Raw genomic sequence first — 23375 nt, forward strand, 5'->3', positions numbered from 1 at the left:
GGTGGAGGAGGGTGGATAAAGGAGGAGGGGAGTAGAGGGGGGGGGCCACCGAGTAGAAAGACATCCAGAGCGAGGGTGTATCTTGCCAGCCACCATACATCATGCTTGATGTCGGATCCGATTCTCATATTGTACCTCCATACGTGGATAGATAGATTTCTGTCCCGTGGTTTGACGAGGCCAGAACGCATTCACGCATTCAGCACGAGCCTCCACGTGTGATAGATTGCCCGGACGCAAATCGAAGATGCTTCTTGCTGTCGTTTGACCGATGAGCCGAGTCGTCTGTCCGGCTTACCGATTGGACGACTGCTGGACTCCTCTGGGAATGATTAAATTGCTTGATTTATTGATTTGCTGCTTGATTTTGTGCTTAGATTTCTATGCGATATTAGAATGGTTAAGAATTTTCATTAATGGGAAGCATGTTAATAGGATTTTCAATAATTGTGCTGCACCAAAGAAAGCATAGAAATTTTCATTTACATAACAATTTTAAATGAAACTATGGGTTGGCAACTAACAATAAGTAATTGCGGATTTTGTCGATAGGTGGTTTTAGCACATTCTTTTGTTTCGTCAACGTGTTCAAAGCACCTAACCTATATTTTCTTCTTGTTGTTTGGACTTCCACCTTTAATTAGTGAGAAAATTGTATCAATTGGTTATTTAGTTTCGTAAAATCTCATTTAATTCAGTTTGTTGCTGCAAAAATCAGAAATTTTATGAACATGGAATTATGACACTGCCTGAAAGATGACAAAAGGTCATCGACAAAACCGGGGACAATATCTAATTTATTAAAAATTTTGAATTTTCCTTCTTATTTAAAATCCGCAATCACTTAGTTGCCTTGTCAGTTCACAATGATAATTGCTGTTGCTATTAAAGTTCCGTTAAAAAGTGTTTAACCGTAGATTTTTCAAAATTATACAATAATCAACGGTCGGTAACGCGTTAATAATTGAAGTTCTCGGGTGTAGACCTGTTTCCCGAGGTCCTGGAGTATTCATCAATTCCCAAGAAGATTCTGCGGTCCGTGGAACGGCGCGGTATTAAGGAGTCCATTACGCAGTGGCGGGAAATCATGTCGTTATAGGTTGCGAAAAGACGGCCGCATTTTCCGAGCCATAAAAATCGGATATTGCGAGAATTATTCAGGATAATTTAAATTGAGGCGGGTGGCTCCAGGCACGGCGCTGGATTTCCCGCGGAACGCGCTAGGAAAACAAGGATATAAATTATGTACAGATAGGTGGCGTAATTTAAATCGCGGCTCCCGCGCCGATACCGCAATTTCGGGGCCGTCTGTACGCGTCGTAAAATTCAAATCGACCCGTGTGTTAGGCGAGCCGCCCTTCTCGACGAACCGACTATAAAACGATGCTCCGAGTCGTTTGATAAATGAACTGTCGGGTAAACTTTCGTTTGAACCGCTGCTGATCGAATCGACTGATGGGGAAACTATTTTTCCTATTCTGGAATGATAATTCGAATTCGATGGACCATCAAAAGAACGTATGGTTGAATCAGCTCACTTTTAGTATGAGAAACTTCGAGGAAAAGATCATGGCTGACCTATTATTGATTTACATCACTTGCAAAGGTGCTGTTTGCAAGTTGAACGTGTTTTGCAGTGACCAGAAAATATTCAAAGGATATTGCTTGAAGTAACCAGTTAGCGTTGTAGCCGCTGGAAAAAGTCGTCAAAATTCTTGAATGAATGGACTTTTTCGAATGCGGATTCTCTTAAAACCTTCTCGTAGAAACGCTGCGTCTAATGGCTCAAACCCAGGTTTCTACGTTCAGCCATTACGGAGATGTTCGATTACAAACAAACGGACAAACGGACATTTACATTTTTATTTATACATATAGATTGAATAGGGCATCGAAACGATGCATCGCCGATGGAAGAATCGATATCGAAGCAAGAAAGAGTGGAATGTCGACAAGGAAACAGGAAGGGGATAAAGTCCACCACGAGGGAGCAGTTTGAGAACCCCGATGGCGCAGCCGAAGCGGGCCGAAGTTAGGATATGTCTTTGATTAACGACCGCGACACTGGATCTATATATATATATATATATATATATAGAAGGGAGAGAGAGAAAGTACGTACCGATCAAAGCCCTCAGACGCACTCGGTAGCACCCCGCTAACAATAAGAAATATCGCCGTGGGTAATTTATTATCGATAGCAAAAAGCGTCAGTGGCGCATCCGCCGGGACGCAGGGCGCCACTGTCTGCAACCGAACGGTCTCACCGTCCACGGTATTACGGATGGCTCCTATTTATTAAGTGTATGACGATCTTCTGTTCGCCATTCGTCTCCTTCTCTCTTCGAATCCGATCCGTAACCCCTTCGAAATGCTGCTTAAAAAGCTCCAGCTTGACACTTGCTCGCAACATCTGCGACTCGCAGATCAATTTTTCCCGATAGCCAAGGTCCTGAAGCATTTCCAACACGATCGCAATTACTCACCCCCGCGCACGTTAAATTCCGCGGCAGGCAGCGGCATGACACACGTTTCCCCGCGACAGCATTCAAACCATCTCGAATTTAAATAAATCCACCGCGAGGCATTCTGTGCCCGATAAGGTTCCATCCGTCAACAGGATATTACGTTTCCCGGTAAACCAATGATATATCAGTCTCCCCTAGCAAAGACAGCCTGCGTCCGCCCCCGCAGCCGACTCCCAGGTCCGCGGTGACGTGCCTTCCTCTGGAATCCCAAAGAAACGGAGAACCGCCCGCGCGCGGGGTTACATATCGCGGAGAATTTATATTTTAAATCGAGTCGCATTAGGATGGGGCCGCGTTTAGACGTCTCCGTTCTCTTCCTCCGCCTCCGCCGAACCCCTCGCGCAAACGGAAGAGAATGCACGCGCTTGGTTTCCGCATCAGACGCCTGTAATAACGTAATAAATAGACAGTTTACAAGCGACGGCCACCGCCGGCGCATTCTTGTCGAGAGGGGGCATTATGCTTAATGTTTGACGCCGCTTCCCTTTAACAACCGTGACACAGGCCACCCCCTTAACACGTGTGCCACCCCCCTGTCCTCTCTTTCTCTTTCTCTTTCTCGCGTCGCGTTCCCTTTTGTGTTTGGACTTCGGATTGCCGAGCACCGAGACGTTGGATGACGCGTTTAATCGCTCTCAATGCCGCTCTCCGTTGTCTTCGCAACGAGCTGCAAAAAGTACGAGCGTGGTCCGAGCCTGCGCTCCCATTATTCAACCCCTAACTGCACTGTGTTCGCAACATTTTTGTTCGAAAGTATCGGGTGGTAACGTTAATGCTTCGAATAAATTATTTTGCGATTACGAGAACTTCTTTGTCGTTCATAATTTCTTGAAAGAGAAGGGAACTTTACATTCGTTGCTATTCTTCAGTGTCTGTACGTCGACAACGATAAAATTGAATTTTCCCTCTCGGCTCGGAGAATTTTTGTCGGCCGGTTTCGCAGAAAAGGAGCGTTCCACAGAGAAGGAAATGAATTCGCGCGTAGGAATGCCAATCGCAGCGGCTGTTTAGGCCATAGGTAATATTAAAGCGTGTTTTTAATTACTTCTGGAATGTCGTAACCGGTGGAAAAGTGAACGGGGACGCAGTCGGGTGACCGTCGCGGACGCGGGATGCACGCGATGCGTGTTGCACCACTGAAAAATCGTTGTCCGCGTAAACGCACGGCCCGTTAAGTACGGCCTACGCTGAAAAATAACCCGGCAAATTGAATGGAGGCGACGGCAGCCTGTGGGAAAAGGGGTGCGGGGTCCGCCAGACGATGTAAAGAGGGTGAGTTCTGATGGTCGGAATAAAAATTCGGCGAGGTTGCCGACGACGAGACATTGTACTTGTCACCCCACCGCGATTCGGGCTTTTATAAGCGGACCGTGAGCCTTTTGTGGCCGAAAAATACGCTGGTCTGAATGTTGCTTGCTGATCGATGCCCACCACCATCTTTGACTAGAAATTCCCCCACTACGCGGCCGTCGTTCGCCGCGGAATCTCTCGTCGTCATCGTCATTCTCCACTCCAATCAACGGCCCCGCTAAAAATTCTCCACAATATCCTTTCATCATCCTCAACCAAATATTTATTCACAATACGCGCATTAGTGCACAATCCTCTGATTAAATGTCTGCTACTTTGTAAGTAATCATTTCTATCGTATTCGAGTACAATGAATTTTCTATTTTCCTGTTTTCTGGATTGATTTTTTCTCCAAACCCGAAGACAATCGACGCGGCGGCATCGCGGTCGAAAATGATTGATGACGTTCGTTCCCGCTGCGTCGGCAGGCGGCAACTTTCACGGCAGGATTTCAGACAACTATCTTTTTGTCCTTATGAAACATTTATGGCGCTCCGGAGCTGCGTAACTTCCAGCTTAAAGTGCGTCTCGTACGTTTTTCTTTGGCTTGTTTCTCGATACGGGTCGCAACTTTCTCTCGTTCCTTTTTCGCCGCGGTTATAAGAGTTTTACCGCGACCCACGGCCGTCCCGGAATTCGTTACTGGAACTGATTAAAAGTTGTCACCGGTATAAGCTGCTTGAGAAACAAGTTTTGCAAACATTTACATAGGAAAACTCCGGGCTAGTCAATTAGGTGGGGCCAAGTTAACGCAGCTCAACGGGGTTCGTCCGTCTCTATGCAACCGTAATTTCATCGCTTAATCAGCGGATCCGATCGGATCCTTGCTGAATCCGTAACATAATCAGCTGGAAATCATATGCTGCAATCGTCGGGACATCTTCAAAGCTCTAGCGATCCTTGAAAATGATTGAACATTAATAAAACAATCTAGAACCTCCGTAACAGAATCAGCTAGACATCCTCAGGACATCTTCGAAGCTCTAACGATCCTTGAAAGTGATTAAACATTAATAAAACAATTTGGAACCTTCTTGGGAAGGATCGTACAAACTGCAAACAGTCGGAGAAAGTTCACCGGTTCGATAGAGGTGCAAAGTCGAGCCGATCCTCTCGCGGAGTCATGCTCGCAAGCCGTCAGTGACACAACTCTTGGAAGCTTACCTGTTACATCCAGCCCCGAAATTAACGCGGTTGTACCGTGAAGAATACGCTTGTATCTGCTGGCAGATGCACACGCGCGCGCGGAACTCGCGAGATATTTTACAATTACTGCGAAATCCATTAAGGCGAACCGAAACAGCTCCGCGGCCGGAGTTCCATCGCGCGCGTACGTGTGGCTGCGCAGATATTCCGGATGCGACGAGAAGTTCTCGCGAAGTTATACGGGGCTCGCTCCTCTCTTCGTCCTCTCTCCAGGCAGGGCTAAGTCCCGCCTCGGGAAACACGCCCCGAGTAACGCGCGTTATTTATTTATTTATTTCGAGCCGTAACGGACGCCTCCATGAATCCCATTTTGCGGTTCACTGCTCTCCGCGCGCGCTCTCGCAACGAATCTCCGCCCGGCCTCCTCGTACGTTCTCCTCGAATTACACCGTCCATGTTACTTCTTTTCAGGGCCCTCTGCCCTCATCGAATTGCCCTCCACTTGCTCCCACAATCCCGCTAATTAAAGGACCGCGCTGTACAACGTATTGCAAAAGCCGGTAACGAAATCCCGGCGAGCGTGGACTCGAAGGAAATCCCTGATACGATACATACGCGTCGTTAGTACTGTTCTGTCAGTGTCAGATCTTTTATGTCAATCTTGACCCAACGAAAAAATCGAAGCTTCGAAACTTCGATTCTCATCACTAAACTGCGGATCGTTATGCATTTATAGCAAACTTGGATAGATGAGATTGAAAATTGTTGGAAATTTTCAAATCTGAAAATGTCAATATGTGATTTCTCCTCTATTAAAATCATTAAGGGAAGAAATAACACTCAATTTGATTTCTATCTCTTGCAATCGATGCAGACAATTTTCAAGCTTCAAAATCCTCGACCTTCGAAGGCAAGTACATAGTTAAAATAGTTAAAATACGGCGAGGGGTTAAACCAAGACACAGTTCCGGGCTGCAGTCTAACGCGTCGTTAAAAGAAGAGCAATTGTTCCGACTTGTATCCGAACGAATAGCTCGAACAGAAGTTGGTCCCGCAAGTCGGCCGGTATGTAAGTCGCCTTGTACGATATCTGGCCAACGCACCATTCATCCGTGAGTACACGGAAGGTACGTTAGTCGTAGTCGCAGACACACATTTCTGCGAGCTGTGGCCCCACCGGTGCTCGACAACGAGTTTATCTCTGTATCTTTCGGATGTTAGACGACCCTTGGTATTTCCTGCAGTTAGTTTCCAGGGCGCGACTCCGTGTGATTTCGAAGGGTGCGTGTTTCAGGCCCATGTTTCCTTGTAATACATGCTCAGGTAGGCACGTGCACAACCGTACGTTCCAACGGCGGAACACCGGAACACCGTAGCGGCCGTGTACACGTACGCTTGGATAGAGTTCCCCTGAATCTGGCAATTTCATAACCGGGAGTTAAAACCGCAGCACGAATGTCGTATCTTAGCCCCGGAGAAACGCCTCCGTCCCCTAACTGGGGAGAGAGAGAGAGACTTTCAGCCCGCTTTTCCAAGCCGCCCTGGTTATTATTAACAGCCCAAGTTTCATTTTAGATATCTGGCCGTGAGTGATTCTCGCTGCTCCTGCAACCAGTGCTCCCGCGCTGGTTTTACGGCTCTCCGTTGTGCCACTGACTTCGCGCCTTCTTCATCTGGAATTGTTTCCGGATATTTATTCTATTTTATCTTATAATATGTTGAAAATCTATTTGTCATCGCGTTGTAATTAGACTGCGATTTTTTTTGTAATAATTGAAGATAAGAGTTGATGTTCGCGTTTGAGGAAACGGAATGACTGTAACGGAATCATCGTGTGTAGGTTCGAGGAAATAGGAGTAGACGCAGCCAGCCCGGTCACGCCCGTGCGTGTGTTCCTAATAACGAAGAAGGATTAAAACTTGGCTGGGTAGTATTTTAATTCCCGACCGTTATCGCCCCGGTAGCCAGGGTCAGTAGCAAAAGATACATGTAAGTTGACCCCGCCCTCGAGACCTCTCTGGACGCTTATGAATATTAATTTCGCCCCGTTACCCCCGCCCACAGAAGCCACCCCCCAACCGAAAACAGACCCGACAGGAACAAATTAGATCTTTCCTTCCATACATTTCCCTTTTATTCGTGCGGTTCCTCCTGGACCGGTCTGAATTCTTCCCCATTCAAAGCCACGTGCCTCTGACGTGACGCGGCTTGCTAATCGAAATGCCCGTTACCGACTAATTGAAATATAGAGAGCATGTTGCGCAGAAAAATTGTTGCAAAATCGTGGACACGATCTTCCAGTAATCAGTCTGAATTTCTACACATTTGTATGAAATAGACTGAAGGTGTTTGTGCAAAACGAACGATCGAGATACAGTGGAGGACCGATTGAGTGCTCAACGGAGGAACGATAGTCCAGCAAACATCATTAATCGAGTGGTTGAGTGGTGACGTTGCGATAGGTGGGCCACGAGGTCTGTCTCGAAGACAGGGGCCAAAGGTGGATGAGCTGGCAGTTCCTGGCGGTATACAATTAGTCGTCGAGTATTAATCCTGGCCGGTAGCCGTTGCCCCGACAGGATATTATGGTCCCGCAGGCAGTAACAATGAGGATTATATGGGGAAAACGCTTCGATAGCGTTTCTAATAGAAGCTGTGTGCCCCCTTCGTCTGTCCTCCTTCGCCGAAGGTAGTTACAGGGTGCGGCTGTTCCCGTAAACGTTCGCCCACGGACTGACTTAACTTGGCCTGGCAATAATAAAATGATATAGGAGGCGAAATATGCATTTAAATTATCGCTCCGCGATAATAATTTGCATACCACCGCGCGGCACCTCGCCGCCACTTCGATGCCGCCCGGTTCGCTTAGTTTAGCCCCGTTTAATTTAAATAATACTTCTCAGCGCGGGGGAGAGCACGGCTCTGCCAAGATATACATAAAATCGCCATAACATTGTAAATTATAACTGATACGGCTTATATCGCGGCGTGAGTGCGAGAGAGGACGCTGATTCTCGTTCCTCCTTCGACCTCCTGTCCTCATCTCTGCCTACCCCCTTTTTCCTCTCGGCTTCTACGACGCTCGCCAACATCCTTCTTCAACTCCTTTTGTTGTCGAGACGCTTCTGGACCGCTACGCGCGATTATGAAAACTTCAAGGGCCCGGTTTCCCCGGAAAATCGTTCTAAATAGTACGCGAAATCGTTACTGCTTATTAACTTGGAAAACAGAAAATAATATATTAGGTCGTCCCATAATTTCGCGAGTGAACATTTCCTTATGTACAATTTCCACGGTAAATGTTTAATCCAATGTAACAGCAATTGCAAGTAGAATATCGGGCACGTTCAGGTTAACTTGCAGCGAGGTGCAACACTCGAGAGAAAAGTTTCATAGAGGCAGTTATCGAGCAGAATTTCGAACGTGTTCGCCGCGATTAAACGTTCCTGGTTGTTCTCGAGCGCCAGGCAATAAGTCCTCGGTAATGATTCTAATAAGACAACGAAGGGAATTGAGAATTTAAACCGGCCCCATAATTCCCGGGCGGTAACGGCGCAATAAAATCCCATGTATCTGGTATCAATAAAGCCCCGGCGTATTCGTCATCTTGCCGCGCTTACGTCGGCATTTATCTCGCTACGAAATGATCCGAACGACTATCCGTGGCGATAATAACGACCGTAAGTCACTCTCACGCTGGCAAACAGCCTGATTATGCCCGCCGGCTGAGAACCGGAGGAAAACGTGCCGGGAGAAAAATTAATAATTCGTCGGCGGACGGGAGGATCGAAGAAACGGAAATTCTATGATAATCAAATGGGGATTTCACCCCTCGGTCATTTGCCAGATGCAACGTGACTCGAAATCTTGTCATTATTAGGTCATCTCAGCCGTGGTGGCATCTGAGATCACTAATAAATCGATAAAAATTCTAATTCCCCCTGCAACGGTGTCTTTATTGAAATAGACTGTAGAAACAATAAATAGTATTTCTTGTAATTTGTAATACAATCATTTCAGAAGAACTATGATTGTTCTCTGTTTGATTTTCCTGCTTGACTTTAAGATCATGTTTATCTATTTAAAATGTCCCAATACATATAAGAATCTTGAAGAACCTACAGATTTGAACGGATAAAATCGCTCCGTCGTTGTAATAAAACAATTCCAGGAGAACTATGCTCGCTTCCTATCTGATTTTCCTAAAAGGTCTCGGTAGGAATATCGAAGAACCCACAGAATGGATTCGTGTACGAAAGAAATCAGCGTAATACGATTGATAACATATAAAAGTAGTAAAGGTTCGGGTTTAGGACTGCTGGGGAATGGTGCAGCGGAAGAAAGATGCTCGCGTAAAAACCAATTATTTATGAAACGTGCCGATATTTTACGGCAGCAGTATAGAGAGGCTAGGGATGCCTGGGGCTCGAAGGGTGCCACAAAACGACAGAAACAGCGGTAGAAACTGCAGGGTGGTTGATGGTGCCGGTCCGTGGCGTTCGCCCATCGTCGTGCCAGCCGGACCACGCAATTCCGCAAAGTATGCAGATCTAAGAATTCAAATGGCCGCCCTATAGCGGCCGTAAAATGGCGGACAATCGCGCTCGTAAAGCACTATATTAAAATTCTATATCGTCCCCCATTGCCAACACCGTCGATGATATCATTCCTCCGGCCGCTTCCTCCGTCTCCTCTGCTTTGCCATGGGGCCAAGCCGATGCTCTGGACGTGTCCGGAGGCTTGACCTTCCCACCTAACCGATTCCCTACATTGTAGTTGCATACACGACTCGACCCCACGTTTATGTGCACGCAGAACCCGCTTATGTCACCCGGACGTTGGCGCCTCTCGGTCCCCGGGATGCATACTTTCATCGTCGCATAAACCGACGGCTTGCGTACACTTTTGAAAATGCAGTTACCCCGGAACTGACCACGCACCCCCACAACCAGGAATTACCTGCATCGTCCATCCTCGACCATTTGATTCCTGCATTCCTTTGTTCGTCTCCATTCTGGACTAGTGATGCGTTTCACGATAAGATATCGACATGCGGTGGAATTTGCAAATCGTTATTAACAGTTACAGTGATCAGAACATCTTTATCCGAAAAATGTCGTAGAAGAGAAGAGAAAATTTATATTTTTTGTATGGCTATATTTACTTTAATGTTTAAATATGGATCACAAACGAATCAAATTTTATTTCATCTAAAATGAAACGCGTAACATTCATATTTGTTAGATGTTGTTAAACACCTTCATCACTTGTCAAAATACGGCTAGGAATTAACAGTTTACCTACCGAAAGCCCATTAATAAGATTTTCTACAATTGTACTGTGCCAAAAGAGAGCATAGAAATTTTCTTTTACATTACAATCTTAAATGAAACTATTGGATGACGTTATTGAGGGTGACTTGTTAGTTCACAATAAAAATTGCTGTTGCTATTGAAGTTCCATTAAAAAGTGTTCAACCATAGATTTTCCAAAATTATGCAATAACCACCGGTCGCTAATGTATTAACCAAGACGTAGTTATTTAGTTTGTTCAAGGTATCTGGTATAGAAATTCATTCGTAACTCCTTTTCTACATTTTCTTGTCCCTTCACAACTAAACTGCACTCAAGTTTCAACTCTCTGCACTCGGAGCTGATTAATTCCAGAACCTAACATTTTTTCTGCCACAGATTTTTATTGATTCTATTCGTTTCTCTCCAAACGACACGATTGTCGAGTTTGATCGAAGACTTCAGAACGCGGAAGAATTTTTATTGGTTTCTTGTCTGCCGACTTTTATACACCATGAAGTGTACAACGTCCACCGGATATGGGCATTCTCGTTTATGGCAAGCCAGTGTCCACGCAGGCGGACCTTGGCGCCGAGGTTCTTCGCGCTTGAATCCTGGCACGAGGATGGCTGACCTCTTTATGGTTCATTACAGAAAATATGAAAGCTTTACAGCGACGCGGAAACATTTTCTTTCGAAACCCAACGAAGTTTCGATTTTCTAAAGACTCGTAAAGCAATTGCAGCCACAATTTAGTACATTTCCCTGGACGAATAAAAGTAGGATACGATCGCAATATTGATTTGTCACACCGACAGAAGAACCACAATAAAACAGCAACAAGTGAGTCAGCGAGTCCAGCTGAAAGTAGAGCCATCACGAAAGGCTTGGACGATAAAAAAGAGCCTGGTTTAATTAGAAAACAACCGAATTGGCTTGATCAAATCGGCGGAACGCGCCCAATGATTCGTCGAAAAGACGGGGCGCGTATGAACGCGACAGGTGGGTAAACAGAGAGAAAGACAGAGAGGGAGGAAAAAAGAAAATTGAGGAGGGCAGATAAAGAGGAGACGATGGATAGAGGCAGAAGAGCGGTAATGGACATTGCGTATACGTGTATCGCTGATTCGTGTCTCACGTGCACGGAATGACGAGAATACGCAATAAGTTAATCGTGTTAGCGGCTCGCTTGATTAAACGAACGATCAGGCTGATGGTGACTGTCGTATACGCGCCGCGCAGGGACCATGGGTGCGGCCATGCTCGGGACATTAATACAAAACTCGATTGTCATTCGTCGCTCGACCCCACACCCCCTGATTACGTCGATTCATTAACGGGGTGTCGTCCAGACCCAAAACGAATTGCCGTTTCACCGTTGCACCGGAAAGCCTATTAGTTTTCATCGTTACCCTATTATTTATACTGCATTGTTTGCGCTGCCACCTTTCTTATCTTTCTTCCACCCAGGTCAATTACCGCACGCCTTTGTTTTCTCCGATCACACTATAGGGGAGCAATCTTTGCATCTGTTTGCGATCCTTGTGTACATTCCACGGGAATTCGATCTGTTTGATCAGAATCTCTAATCATCATATTGTTATTATTTGAAGATTCGATCACTAATGCTTTTCGATTAAATTGCATTATTTCTTTCAACCTTACGAATATATAAATCCTATACTATAGAACTCAATTAAAGCATATACTCGAATTTTTTGAAATCGCGACATGTGGCGTTTTTCTTTACACCCGCAGATACGCCGCTTGCTTGGCTGGGAACTTGCCCTGCACTTATTTAACGGGTTAGCGACGCGAAACAACGTCGGAGGAAGCTGAAATTTCAGAGAACGCGTCTCGACGCGTGCAGAGACGTCAATAAAACGTGCCGAAAGTTCCACGAAAGAGAGTGTAAGGATTAGTGGATAACGGGGACGGTAAAGGGTGTCGGAGGACGACAGAGGGTGTAGGAGGGTGGTAAAAGCACTGGGGGGTGGGGAGAGGGTGTAAAGGGTGAGGGTACCGGGATTCCCGGGTCCCAATGCCGACAGCGGCGCCAGTGCCGCGCGAGGCTGTAATGCGTTATTAATGAACACCAAGAATTTCATTAAAGATTGTTTGTATATCAAACTGTCCACTAAATTATGCCCTATAACCCCCGTGGCGCCTTCCCGGGCCTGGAAACTATTGGCTGCGACCGCGGGTAGGCGCCGCCTTTCGCACCTAACTAGTGATTCGCGTTGGCGAATCTTCCGGGGAAACGGTTTATGGAATTTCATACTTAATTTTGTCGGGCGACTCGCCTGTCAAATCGGCCGGCTAACGGTAAGAAGAAAGATTGAAAGCGAGAACGGAACGACGTGGTGTCGTTGTTTTCCTGGTGTGTTGTTGTTAACACTCGGGATGCCATCAGTCAGGCTGCCCTCTCGGCAAAGTCAGTTATTTCACGACCTTTGGAACATATATTATTAGAAGGGACGATATAGGTAAGTACAACGCGCGCGACCGACCCCCGGCGAGAGCAAGAAGGACGATCGCTACGGAGAGAAAGAGGGAGAGAGATCGCGAATGGCAAAATGGGCTAGCAACGATGCCGGAGGGAAAGAGACGGAACGAACAGGCATGACGCGTCGAATGAACGGTCAGGGGGAAAGAGAGGAAGAGGCCGGGTAGACGCGGTGGGTTGGGAGATACAGTTAATCGTTGGGAAGCTATTAACTTCGGACTGGAATGCCCCATAGCGCCTCATTTCGTTCAATGCAAATTTACACCCGACGTCGACCACCTAACGGGCCTCCCTACCTCTTTCTCACTGAAAACGACGCGTATACCGGGTGTGTCTTCGTGTATCCGCGTTGATCCTCAACGGTCCCATGATTATTCGTCATTTTCCTCATCGATCCCTTCGATATCGAACACACGCTTCGGAAATCAACATTCAGCCCCTAGTTGGACAAGCATAGAATCCTCTGTACTAGAGCAAGGTCGGACAAGTACACGAGCGCGAGTGAACCGAGCCAATGCAAGATCAGACAACTCCAGAGACCAAGTAGCCTGAGCTCTCTGTGGTCACACAGGAGGAACAGTTTTCTCCAGTTAGCTATCCAATGGTTATTAGGGGATGCTGCTGTCAGAAACATCCGAAGGATTTGCGAATTCGAAAACTATATCTAATTGAAATTCTTGGAGGATAATGGTCTAAGTAGTCAGCGAAGAAGCTGCTTGAACTTATCCAATTTGGTTGTCTCTCGTAGACGATCAACGTCGTAATCGGTGACCCGCTTCGTGGCTGCTCGGTGAAACTTGGATCCTTCTAGCGTCACCCTTTCCTACTCCTGATCGTCCCACCTCGGCTGTTGTCTTATTAGTTTAGAACTTAGGCTTAATATAAAGTTGCGTGTGTCGCGAGCGATGGAGGCCTCCACGGTAGACAGTGGGAATTCCTTTGCTCGCGCGTACTCGGCATTATCAATCGATCGTTCAACCTCGAATCGATCAGGGACATTCTGGAAGGAAGAAACAAATATTCATTCGGTTACAGTACCTCTAGAAAAATGTATATTCTGCACAAAGTCGATATAACGAACAAAGGGATGGGAATTAGAGCGAAGCAGCGAGATAGCTGATCCGCAGAATCCACGTCTCGCGCGTCACAGAGAAGTTTCTCTTGGTCCAGCAGCCGCGGCGCATTCAAGACCAATATGTCTCGGCAAAGTGAAACATCCTCGGTGGCGTGCATCTTAACACGGAAAATAACGCGTGCGGAGGAAGCGACCGATGACAAACGGCCAGGTAACGGGTGCTCAAGATACACATAGTTAACACAGGACGGTGGGGCTCCGGCTAACGACGACTGATGCGGCCACTATATAATTTCAAAGCGCGCACGCAACAGACGCGCGGAAACGAAAACCGGCGGCTGCGACGCGTTAACGCCTTAATATGGACAAATGTCGGATTACGTCTCGGATGAGGTTTGCTTTGCATTATTCGGATAACGGGCTAGTTTGCTATCTTTGCATCCTTGTATGTGCTTCCGCGGGTTTACCATTTTTCCACTCGCGTTTACGCTTCCGCTGCGACGCACGGTAAAAATTATACTGTTCATTAATTAAATCATTTAGTATAGTATGCACTTTTCAACATGGTCGTCACACTCCACGCTCGAGTCGAAGTTATTCCTGGAATGTTAGTGTGCACAGCCATGCTGTTAATAATCCCATACGGGGCTTTATAGTCTAAAAAGTAAGTTGGCGGTTTTTAAGAAGAGTTCGCGCAGACGCACTCTGTGGGGTATTTGGCCGATCTAGCTGTCCAAAAGTCGATTTTGTCAAACTTATCCCAGGTAAAAATGAGTTGTTACCTGGAAAAGTTGAACTTTGGGGGGTCAATAAACCGTCGGTTTTGCATTAGCAACGTTTGAACTGAAACTTTTGAATCACGAAAGTTATTTTAAGAAAACCGATGATGGATAGTGTTGTAGCAGGTAAGTGTGTGCATTTCACACAATTTTAATCAGATATGTGTTCATTTAAATAAATTGACAGCAAGTGAAAATAGTCCATTTGAAGGCAGTTTTAATCTCAAAGTACATACAATCGGAAGGAATTAGTTGTACTTTCGGGACCGTCGCGGTAATGTTTTTGTAACCACTGTAAACTGGAAAGTTTCAGCTTTATTTTCGTGTAAAAAAAAAATTACGGAAATATGCGGATTCACAAGTTATCGTTAAAATAAGATTTTGTAGACGTGAATGATACTTTTTAAACTGATGTTTTACCTGATTTAAAAGTATTTATTATTATTTTAGGGCTATCTAATGTTAAAATATTTACACGGAGGCAAATATGGTGCATTACGCAGCAACTGCAAAATACCAATGTATTTTTTTAAGATAATACACCATATATAAGTTATTAGGTACATATGTATTAAACGCGTTGAGCAAAAAAAAATAAGTTTGGCCAGCTAGACTGATCATATGCCCCGCAATGAGACGTCCGGCCGACTGACATTTCTCGGCGAGACTCCGTCCCGGAACGGTGGCGTTAATGATACCGACTCGACAGTGAGTGAGAGAGAGAGAGAGAGAGAGAGAGAGAATCACGGGGGCAAGGGGCGTCGTTGGAAAAGAGGGTCACGGGATGAATGTGTTCACATTATAAACCCTCTGTTCTTTTAATTTCTTCAAAGGGCTTCTCTCTACCGGGCGACACCTTGCTCCTCTCCTCTCTTCAACCCCCACCCCCTCCGAATTAATAAGGCGTCGACGATGCGACGTCTCTTTTTCTTCTTCTTTTTCTTGGTTCTTCACTCTCCCCCGAACAGGACCGGGGCAAAGTGAATGAGAGGAACTCTCGGCGAGAGAGGATAACAGAGGGAGGAGCACTCTCTTACCGGTGCTTAACAGTGGGACGAGATGAGCTGCCGTTAATAAATGTGTTTCTAACTGCGGAGACAGGGAAGAACTGTCTTTGCCCGTGTTGCATACCGCCGACGTCCCTCCGGAATAAGTCTTAATGAAAAGAAAACTTTTAAACGCGCTAGACCTCCGCGCTTTGCGCCCCGATCCTCCGTCGCGCGCGGGTTTCACGCTGCTCCGAGGGACGAGGATAGGGGGACAGTGATTGAATCGGAGCAACCTTGGAGGAGCTCGTGTTTTCTGGCTTGTTCGAGCTTTTTCGGTTGGAGTTTATTTCTTGCCGGGGACTGGCTGAATTCTAGTACAGCTGTATTGGGAATGGGTGTTGATAAATGCACACTGGTACTTTTAAAATAAAACTATTCTTTGTTTCACGGCGCGGAGGGAAGGATAGCGCAAGAAAATTCGGGTGAGCTGTAGAAATGGTCCGAAGAGTCAATAGTTTTCGACTCTTAGACTCTTGATCCTTATCTTCCAAATTTGTACAAACATTACAATAAAAATCAGGCAGGGTGTCGAAGTAGATTTTGTTATGGGGCGAAAGTTGGTCAGCTTGCGAGGAGAGATCCGAAAAGGTCGAGTCGATGGTTTCGGTTCCCCGGTTCGTCGTCTTGGCAGAAACTACCCCCGGGGCAAAAAAATAATTGCCCCTTGATACGCGCCGATACCCCACCCGCGGGGATGCCGACGCGTAATGATGTTCGCGTTCGCGAACTTAGTTCGAAATTAAATATCAAGGCGGGGGTATGAGGGTGGTCGGGACCCTGGTGGGCGAAAGGGGATGTTAAAGAGGAGTCTCGAGGGCGATACGGGGCGCGAGGGGGGTTGGTCGTGCACCTGCCTTTTTCCCGGCAGCCACCGTGATAAAAATCAAACTGGAAAACAAACGAGAAGTAGGATCGTATTATAAAGTTTATTAATCGATAGACGATGCGAGGGTGAAAGTGGAAGTTATGGGGTTCGGGAATATCTCGTTACCGCGGGAAATTAAAATTGTAATGCTGCACGAGCAACGAGGAAGTTTCGCTCGCGACGATATCGTTGGAGTTAGAGGAAAGATGAAGTTTATAAAAATTGTTTCAGAGCCGGAAGAATCTTTTCGACGATCCGGGATCAAACTGGATATTTAACCACTTCAATCGCTATTATATTCAATTCATTTTTGAACCCATTTTTTTGTTCATGTACTGATTGTTTTCTTCTATTTGTGCTTCAGAAACTTCGTCCCACGGATCCGCCAATCTTCGAGGTGAAAAATCTAGTAATCAACGAGACGGGAACACAGCTTGCGCTATGGGGGAACATGGGGATAGTTCTGATGGAGTTGCCGAAACGGTGGGGCAAGGACGGGATGTTCCAAGGTGGAAAGAACGAGATACTTTGCGTGTGAGTACAAATTTTTGTGATTTATATATATAATTACCTTCCGACTTTCGTGGAACACATATCTACAGTAGAATAAGGCTGTTTTCGGTCAGACAAGACCAGCTTACCGCGTGACCTTAGTATGAGTTTATAGTGGAGCAGCGAGGTGAGCTGTGCGGTGAAAAAAAGAAAAACAATGAAAATACATATGTACTTTTTGTTTAGTATGTGTCGAAATGTTGTCACGAATGTTGGTTTGTTTTCACCGCGCCGCTATCATCGATGCTCGCCGCTCCACTATAAATGCACCGTTAGAAATCGAAAGCGCACGATTCGGTGGCAATTAGAAAAATGAGGGTTCGTCAGAGGCGGAATCAATCTCGCGTAGCCGGCGGGGGAGTTTGCAGACCAAGAAATCCGGCAGCTAAAAAGCGAGATAAGGTAGACCGCGCGAATAATAAATCGCACTATCTGGCTTCCTGCACCTCCGTGGCTCCTGCGGGCGTCCTAATATCCTGTAATTAAGAGGGTGTTACGATGACGCCCGAACCCCTTTGGCCTCCCTCTTATGGAATTAAGGTGGCTTTACTCGGTTAGTTTTCAAAAGTTCCAGGCCCGGAAAGCACCAAGCTGAATACTAACCGCCTCATCAACGACACATGCCACACCGGGACTACTGCCTCGCGTAACATTACCCTTTCGCGGGCTTCGTCACCGCGTCTCCTCGTTCTCGCTCGCGTCTAATCTTTCGGGTGATTAGAACCTGACGCAATTAGCCGCGCCGCGGGCGACGAGATTATGCTGCCGCGCTTTTCCAAAGCTTTCTTATTCGTGCCTCCCCTTCTATCCCGAACCGTACGATCCGCGGCGCTTTACGAGCAACACGTTGATCGACTCTGAACGCGTCTGCTTATCCTCAATTACGGAAAGGGCCTGTTCACTTTGCAACGACGGAAGTGTGCATCCATTTTGAACGCTAAAACAAGTCCATTTGTTAAAACAAAAATATTTTCCATTGATTGCGGGAAGCAGGAATAACATAAAAACTGATTTCATCTCTTAACAACGACTTTGTTACATTACAAGCAACATCGCAATATTCTTGGATTTGAAAAATATTTCCCAGTTTGTATTTCATCCGACCAATCTCTTCTTGAATTCATAAAGATCCGCAGTCTAATTATTATATTTTCTATTTTACTCCAGTTTATTCATCAGATTCATCGCTCGATTTTTGCGAACACTGAATTCTGAATCTTCAGTTCCAAGCTGAGACCCTCGGGCCTCGAATCTTTGCTTCAAGTTTGAGACTTCTAAATAACATGTTCCTTAATAAAAACCGCTCGTGCCGCACTATGATCCCGCTCGTACTAGGAAGAGAGCGGCAGTGGCCGATGGAATAATTCTTGAGAAGGTTAGACGGTCCATTTAGGAGGGAAATTCAAATTAATTTGAATTACGATGAACGAGACGAGACACGAAGCTACTTAATTCAGGGACAGGGACGAGCAGAGGCGGGAAGGGGAGGCCAAGCACTCATTCGCTCCAAGTTGTCGTTCGCATTATAATTTCATAATAAGTCGAGGCCAGAATAAATGCATTACCATCCTGCCGACTTCCCGCTAATTCATAATTCCGAAGTTTTTCCGGAAACGAACGAAACGTTTAGCCCCTCCATGCCTACGCCTTGGTGCCTGAGCGAACAACACAAACTGGTCAAATTAAGAGCGGCAGTTTATGCTAAAGTTTTTTCGTTATTTCACTTAAGCAATTTCTGCGGGCCGGGCTACTGCTGGCTGTTCCTACTCCTCTCTGCTACAGGGGCCCCAGGAATCGAGGGAATTTATAAGAACCGTACGTAGAGCGAGTGGCGTTAAATGCGCACGGCATAAAAGACCGCGGCGCGCGGGAGGAACAGTTTGTAAGAGAGTCCGCAGCCATTAGAACGAATCTCTGGGATTTAATGTCTCCTTCCTTCCGTTGGCTTAAATAAGGCTAAATGGAGTTTATGCATTATTGCCCGCGAAACTTCCAGCATCGCGACAGATCTTTACGTACCCTCGCAGAGGGAAAAGTTTAATCGTTGTCCTGCGGCCGCCACCGTGATCCCGCGGAATCCATACAACCGACAAATCATCGAGCTCTCCTCGAGCACCCACCATTCCCCACCTTTCACCTCGACACACAGTGTACATTTTGTAGATGTTGCTGTACGAGCACAAATATTATGTCAGTTGCGAGGATATGAGTATACACTAACGAGCATAACTGATTTAACACACTTTAAATCAGAATAACCTTTTTATGAATGGACCAAACGACTTCAATTTTTCTGTAAGGCTAGAAGAATTATAATAGTTTAATGAATGACGTCTAAAAAATATTTTGAAAAAATGCATTTGGTCGGAATTGTGAAAAAAAAAATAAAAATTGATTTTTAGGTACTAGATTTATTGAGGCACCACTAAAAATTGCTTCACCATTGCTAAAAATATTGTTTATTATTAAATGTATCGGTATCTAATCAATTACTAAACATTTAGGTATTGTATGAGGTATTGTATCAATTTCATATCCATGAAGAAATGTTTAATTTTCGAGTTAAAATAGCCCCGACTGCAAAGGGTTAAACAATGTCCAAAATATTATATGTTGATAATAATATAACACGCAGTATATTTAAATTCTTCTAATTTATTTACTGTTTCAAATTACACCTACTCGTTTTTGTCATAAATGCATAAAATCTACTCATGAATGTCTACTCATGAATGAATGTTTGACTCAGGCTGGTTATTCGACGGTTGCCCTAACTTCGAGATCAGCTCGAGCGTATCGCAGAGTGATCGAGCAGGCTCCAGGGTTAAATTCCGAGGTGGTAGTTTCGATACAATGCCGGGCATCGTCATCGGCCAACAGACCCCAAGTCCCGAAGCGTGGAAAAGCAAGCGGCCGAGCTTCGGATTAAGCAAATGGCGGCAATAATAGTGATTATTCGGATTATGATATCAGAGCGCGAAGTGGGTTCGCTTGGACTTACCAGCAGCCACTAACTGCTGCGCCACCAAATCCCGACTTCAAGACACCGGATTAAAACTATTACCACTTCACGGCGTCGCTACCCTCTACCCTCGCCAATCCACCCCTAGCTTTCTTCCTCTTTCCACTGTGTCTTTAAGGCTGACTGCCGCCTGAAAAAATCCTGGTTGGTCTACGCTTTCTTCAATTTTCTACCTCGAACACTGCGGAATGGTTTTTTAAAACAATGAGAGGTAGAATCTTCGAAGTTTCTTCAAATTTTTCGTAGCACTGCGTGCTGTTGGGAACGTTCAGATTATTGAATGCAGTCTCCAACTGCTCAGAGTTAAACAGTTAGAAAATTTTGTGATACAGGAAGATTCAATTTCGAATACGGTAATTTTTTAATACTCAAATAAAGCAGTCGATCCAGTCAGTTCCTCTGAAAGCAATTTTACAATTTCAACAATTAAGAGATAGAAAACCGCAAAAATCCGTAAAAAACAGATATCAACAGGTACGGGTAAGACCGCGTTTCGACCACGGGGAAAAAAACAGAAATAAAGTTCTTTCGGAAGTGCAATTACGAAAGCAGCCTATCGAGGATTCCTGGTGGTACAGAGTTCCCTCCTCGAAGCAAACATTCCGCGGGATAATGGTCATAGGAAGAAGGTGCAATTCCGAGGTAACATAACTCGGATCGGGGTAAGTAAGTCGCGGGCGTCGCGAATTGTGGTATTAATTCGAGAACGGAACACGAATACAACGTTATTCCGCCGCTACGCCCGGAAGATCGTCGCCCGGTGGTTGGCTGTTGCGGCTAATTATTGTTTTAAGGATTACCGTTATGTGTTTATTATGCGGTCTGGGAGGACCTTTCCTGCCTTAATATTCGGTAGATTTCAGCTTCGGTCGGTCTGCGAGGCGCGCCACCGTAGACAGAGAGAGAGAGAGAAAAACAGAGGGAAAACGAGTGAGAGAGAAAACGAGAGACACTCTACACTCTACACCCCCCAGTTCTCTCGTCTCCTTCTCCTCCTCATCCCTCACGTCGCCGGGCCAGCCTACGTTTATGAATAATTTTCACCTTTCGCGTTACCCACCCACGCCATCCGACCATTCCACTTCCAACGAACGCTACTCCGAATCATCCCCGGAGTATTCACCTCGTAAAACCCTAACGCTGTGTCCTCGTTCCAGGGACATTCCGTTCTCTGATCCCTCAAGCTTCGAACCCTAGCCTCAAGAAAGAGCAGACACTTCGGAAACACGCCAACTTCGACGTGGATACACTGAACTTCGTTATTCAAATTTTATCGAATCGACCACGATCCGCTGCACTATGTTACATTCTTTACTATAGTTTATTACTTCAATCTAGGTAGAAAAAGGTCCTACACATCAGATGCCGCAAAAGAATATCGATGACCTTGAAAAATGACCTCGAGAGAAAATAAAATTCGCAAAGCATTCACCTTGCGATACCATTTCCATTGCATTTAGTTAGTATTTCTATAGGCCACACATTAGGTGGCCACATTACAGAAAGTTATATCTACTTTCCGACATGACTCTTCCCCACCTGCAATGGCAACTCGGTGCACCGTGCGGCGCGGCGCGAAGTACCTTCGGTACGAAGGTAGCAGCGGAACAGACTGATTCCCCAATTTCGCGCGGGTTCTCCGACACGGCCGGGCGTTTTGTTAAGCGCTGATTCGACGAGAAATACCATTCGACCGGCAATAAAGTCTCCGGTCGGTCTGATAAAGCGCCGCGGTAGCAACCTCGCGCGGGCTTCGCTCCGTTTGTGCTCTCGGGGCTTCTATATTTTTTTCTCTGCGCGGCTCGTGGCGACATTTTTCAAAAGGCGGCGGATATCATCGGGGACCATCTAAATCATCCGGGGCTCGCTCGAGTACAACGCACCCTATGCTCGGCCTCCGCAAACACGCCCCTCTTACGCCACCCTCTCGCGGCTAACCGGTGATTTTCGTTAGTGCTTGCTCATCGAAAAAAAGTTGGAAAAAAACGAGCGAGAAGCAGAGAGAGAGAGAGAGGAGCGGAAAGTATGGCTGGTTTGAACAGGTCAAACCATGTACGCGAAGAGGTGGTGTGTAGGGGAGGGGGCTGTGGAACCTGGTTCCGTTGTGTGCACGGGGGATGAAGCGTGGGCGAGAGCGTACGTGGATTACCAGGACACCGGGATGTACGCGTGAACCGTGTGTGGTTTCCCGAGATTAGCCGCGGGTTTATATCGGGATTACATATGTAAAACCATTAGGTTAAATCATTTTTTAAATAAACGCATCCTATCCCCTTTCGGCGCGGGCCGAGCCGGCGCCAGGACAGATAGGCGAGTGCCTGCAACAGCCCTTCAACGGCCAAGGGGTGAATCGCGCGACGGGACAGTGAAATATTCCGCGACACGTCCCGTTGCGTGCTCCTGCGGGATTTTCGCGGAGACCGAGGAATCGATCCGACGATCGGCTCTTTGTCGCGTTCCTTTCATCGGCATCTTTCACTTTCCAATTCGGACGATCAGATTGCATTATTGAGGATGATCGTTCGCGATCGTCATTTCCACGTACGGCAGCTTAAGGGGGTAGACTCGTTTCCAGGATAAAAGATCAACCTAGAACGCTGTCACTCTCAAAAGTCCTACTTTTACGTTTACGTGGCATAATTTGCGTTATTCAGCAGCGACAGCTACATTTTACTAGTCTACTACTTGAAGACAATGAGGTAAAGATTGATTTTTGGATCGTTGGAAAGAAGAACAGAGAGAGAGAGCCCCTTAATTACCCGGAGGGGGGTCTAACAACGTCTCAGTTGGTCAGACGTGAACTTCCGGTTCCGTGTACGATAAAAGGTCCGAATCTCGAGCGACGCGTGATGTAATCACCGAGAAAACGTTGGGTCAAGCTCGGAGACGTCGTTCTCGGTGGTAGTCAAAGATGTGCCCGTCGTTTCGAATGCAACGAAGCAAGCATACACGCGAGGTGGTCCAGCTTCGAATATCATAAGCGTGAATAATAGGGAGCTCGAGTGGTTTTCCGGATCCTTCCCATTTGACCTGGCATCTTTTCTGGGGTAAAACGGTATTCTACGGTTTGTGTATGAACGTGCGCCGGAGTGAAACACAAAGACAGTGGCATGGCGGCGGCGTACCGTGGGGCCAAGGGAACAGGAATAGAGAACGTCGACGGACGGGTTGCGGGGTCGGTGCAACATCTACTTGCGAAAAAAACACGCAC

General features: G+C 46.2%; 1 protein-coding gene across 1 annotated transcript in view; it reads left to right on the plus strand.

Moving 5' to 3' along the window:
• The window catches only part of Mbo (nuclear pore complex protein Nup88), a 60625-nt gene that overhangs the window by 27552 nt on the left and 9698 nt on the right, over window positions 1-23375 (plus strand). The window contains exon 2 of the mRNA XM_076433615.1: window positions 16955-17124. Coding sequence (XP_076289730.1) covers window positions 16955-17124 — 170 coding nt within the window. The remainder of the gene's footprint in view (window positions 1-16954; window positions 17125-23375) is intronic.

The sequence above is a fragment of the Lasioglossum baleicum genome, chromosome 11 (genome assembly GCF_051020765.1).
Source record: "Lasioglossum baleicum chromosome 11, iyLasBale1, whole genome shotgun sequence".
Classification (NCBI taxonomy): domain Eukaryota; kingdom Metazoa; phylum Arthropoda; class Insecta; order Hymenoptera; family Halictidae; genus Lasioglossum; species Lasioglossum baleicum.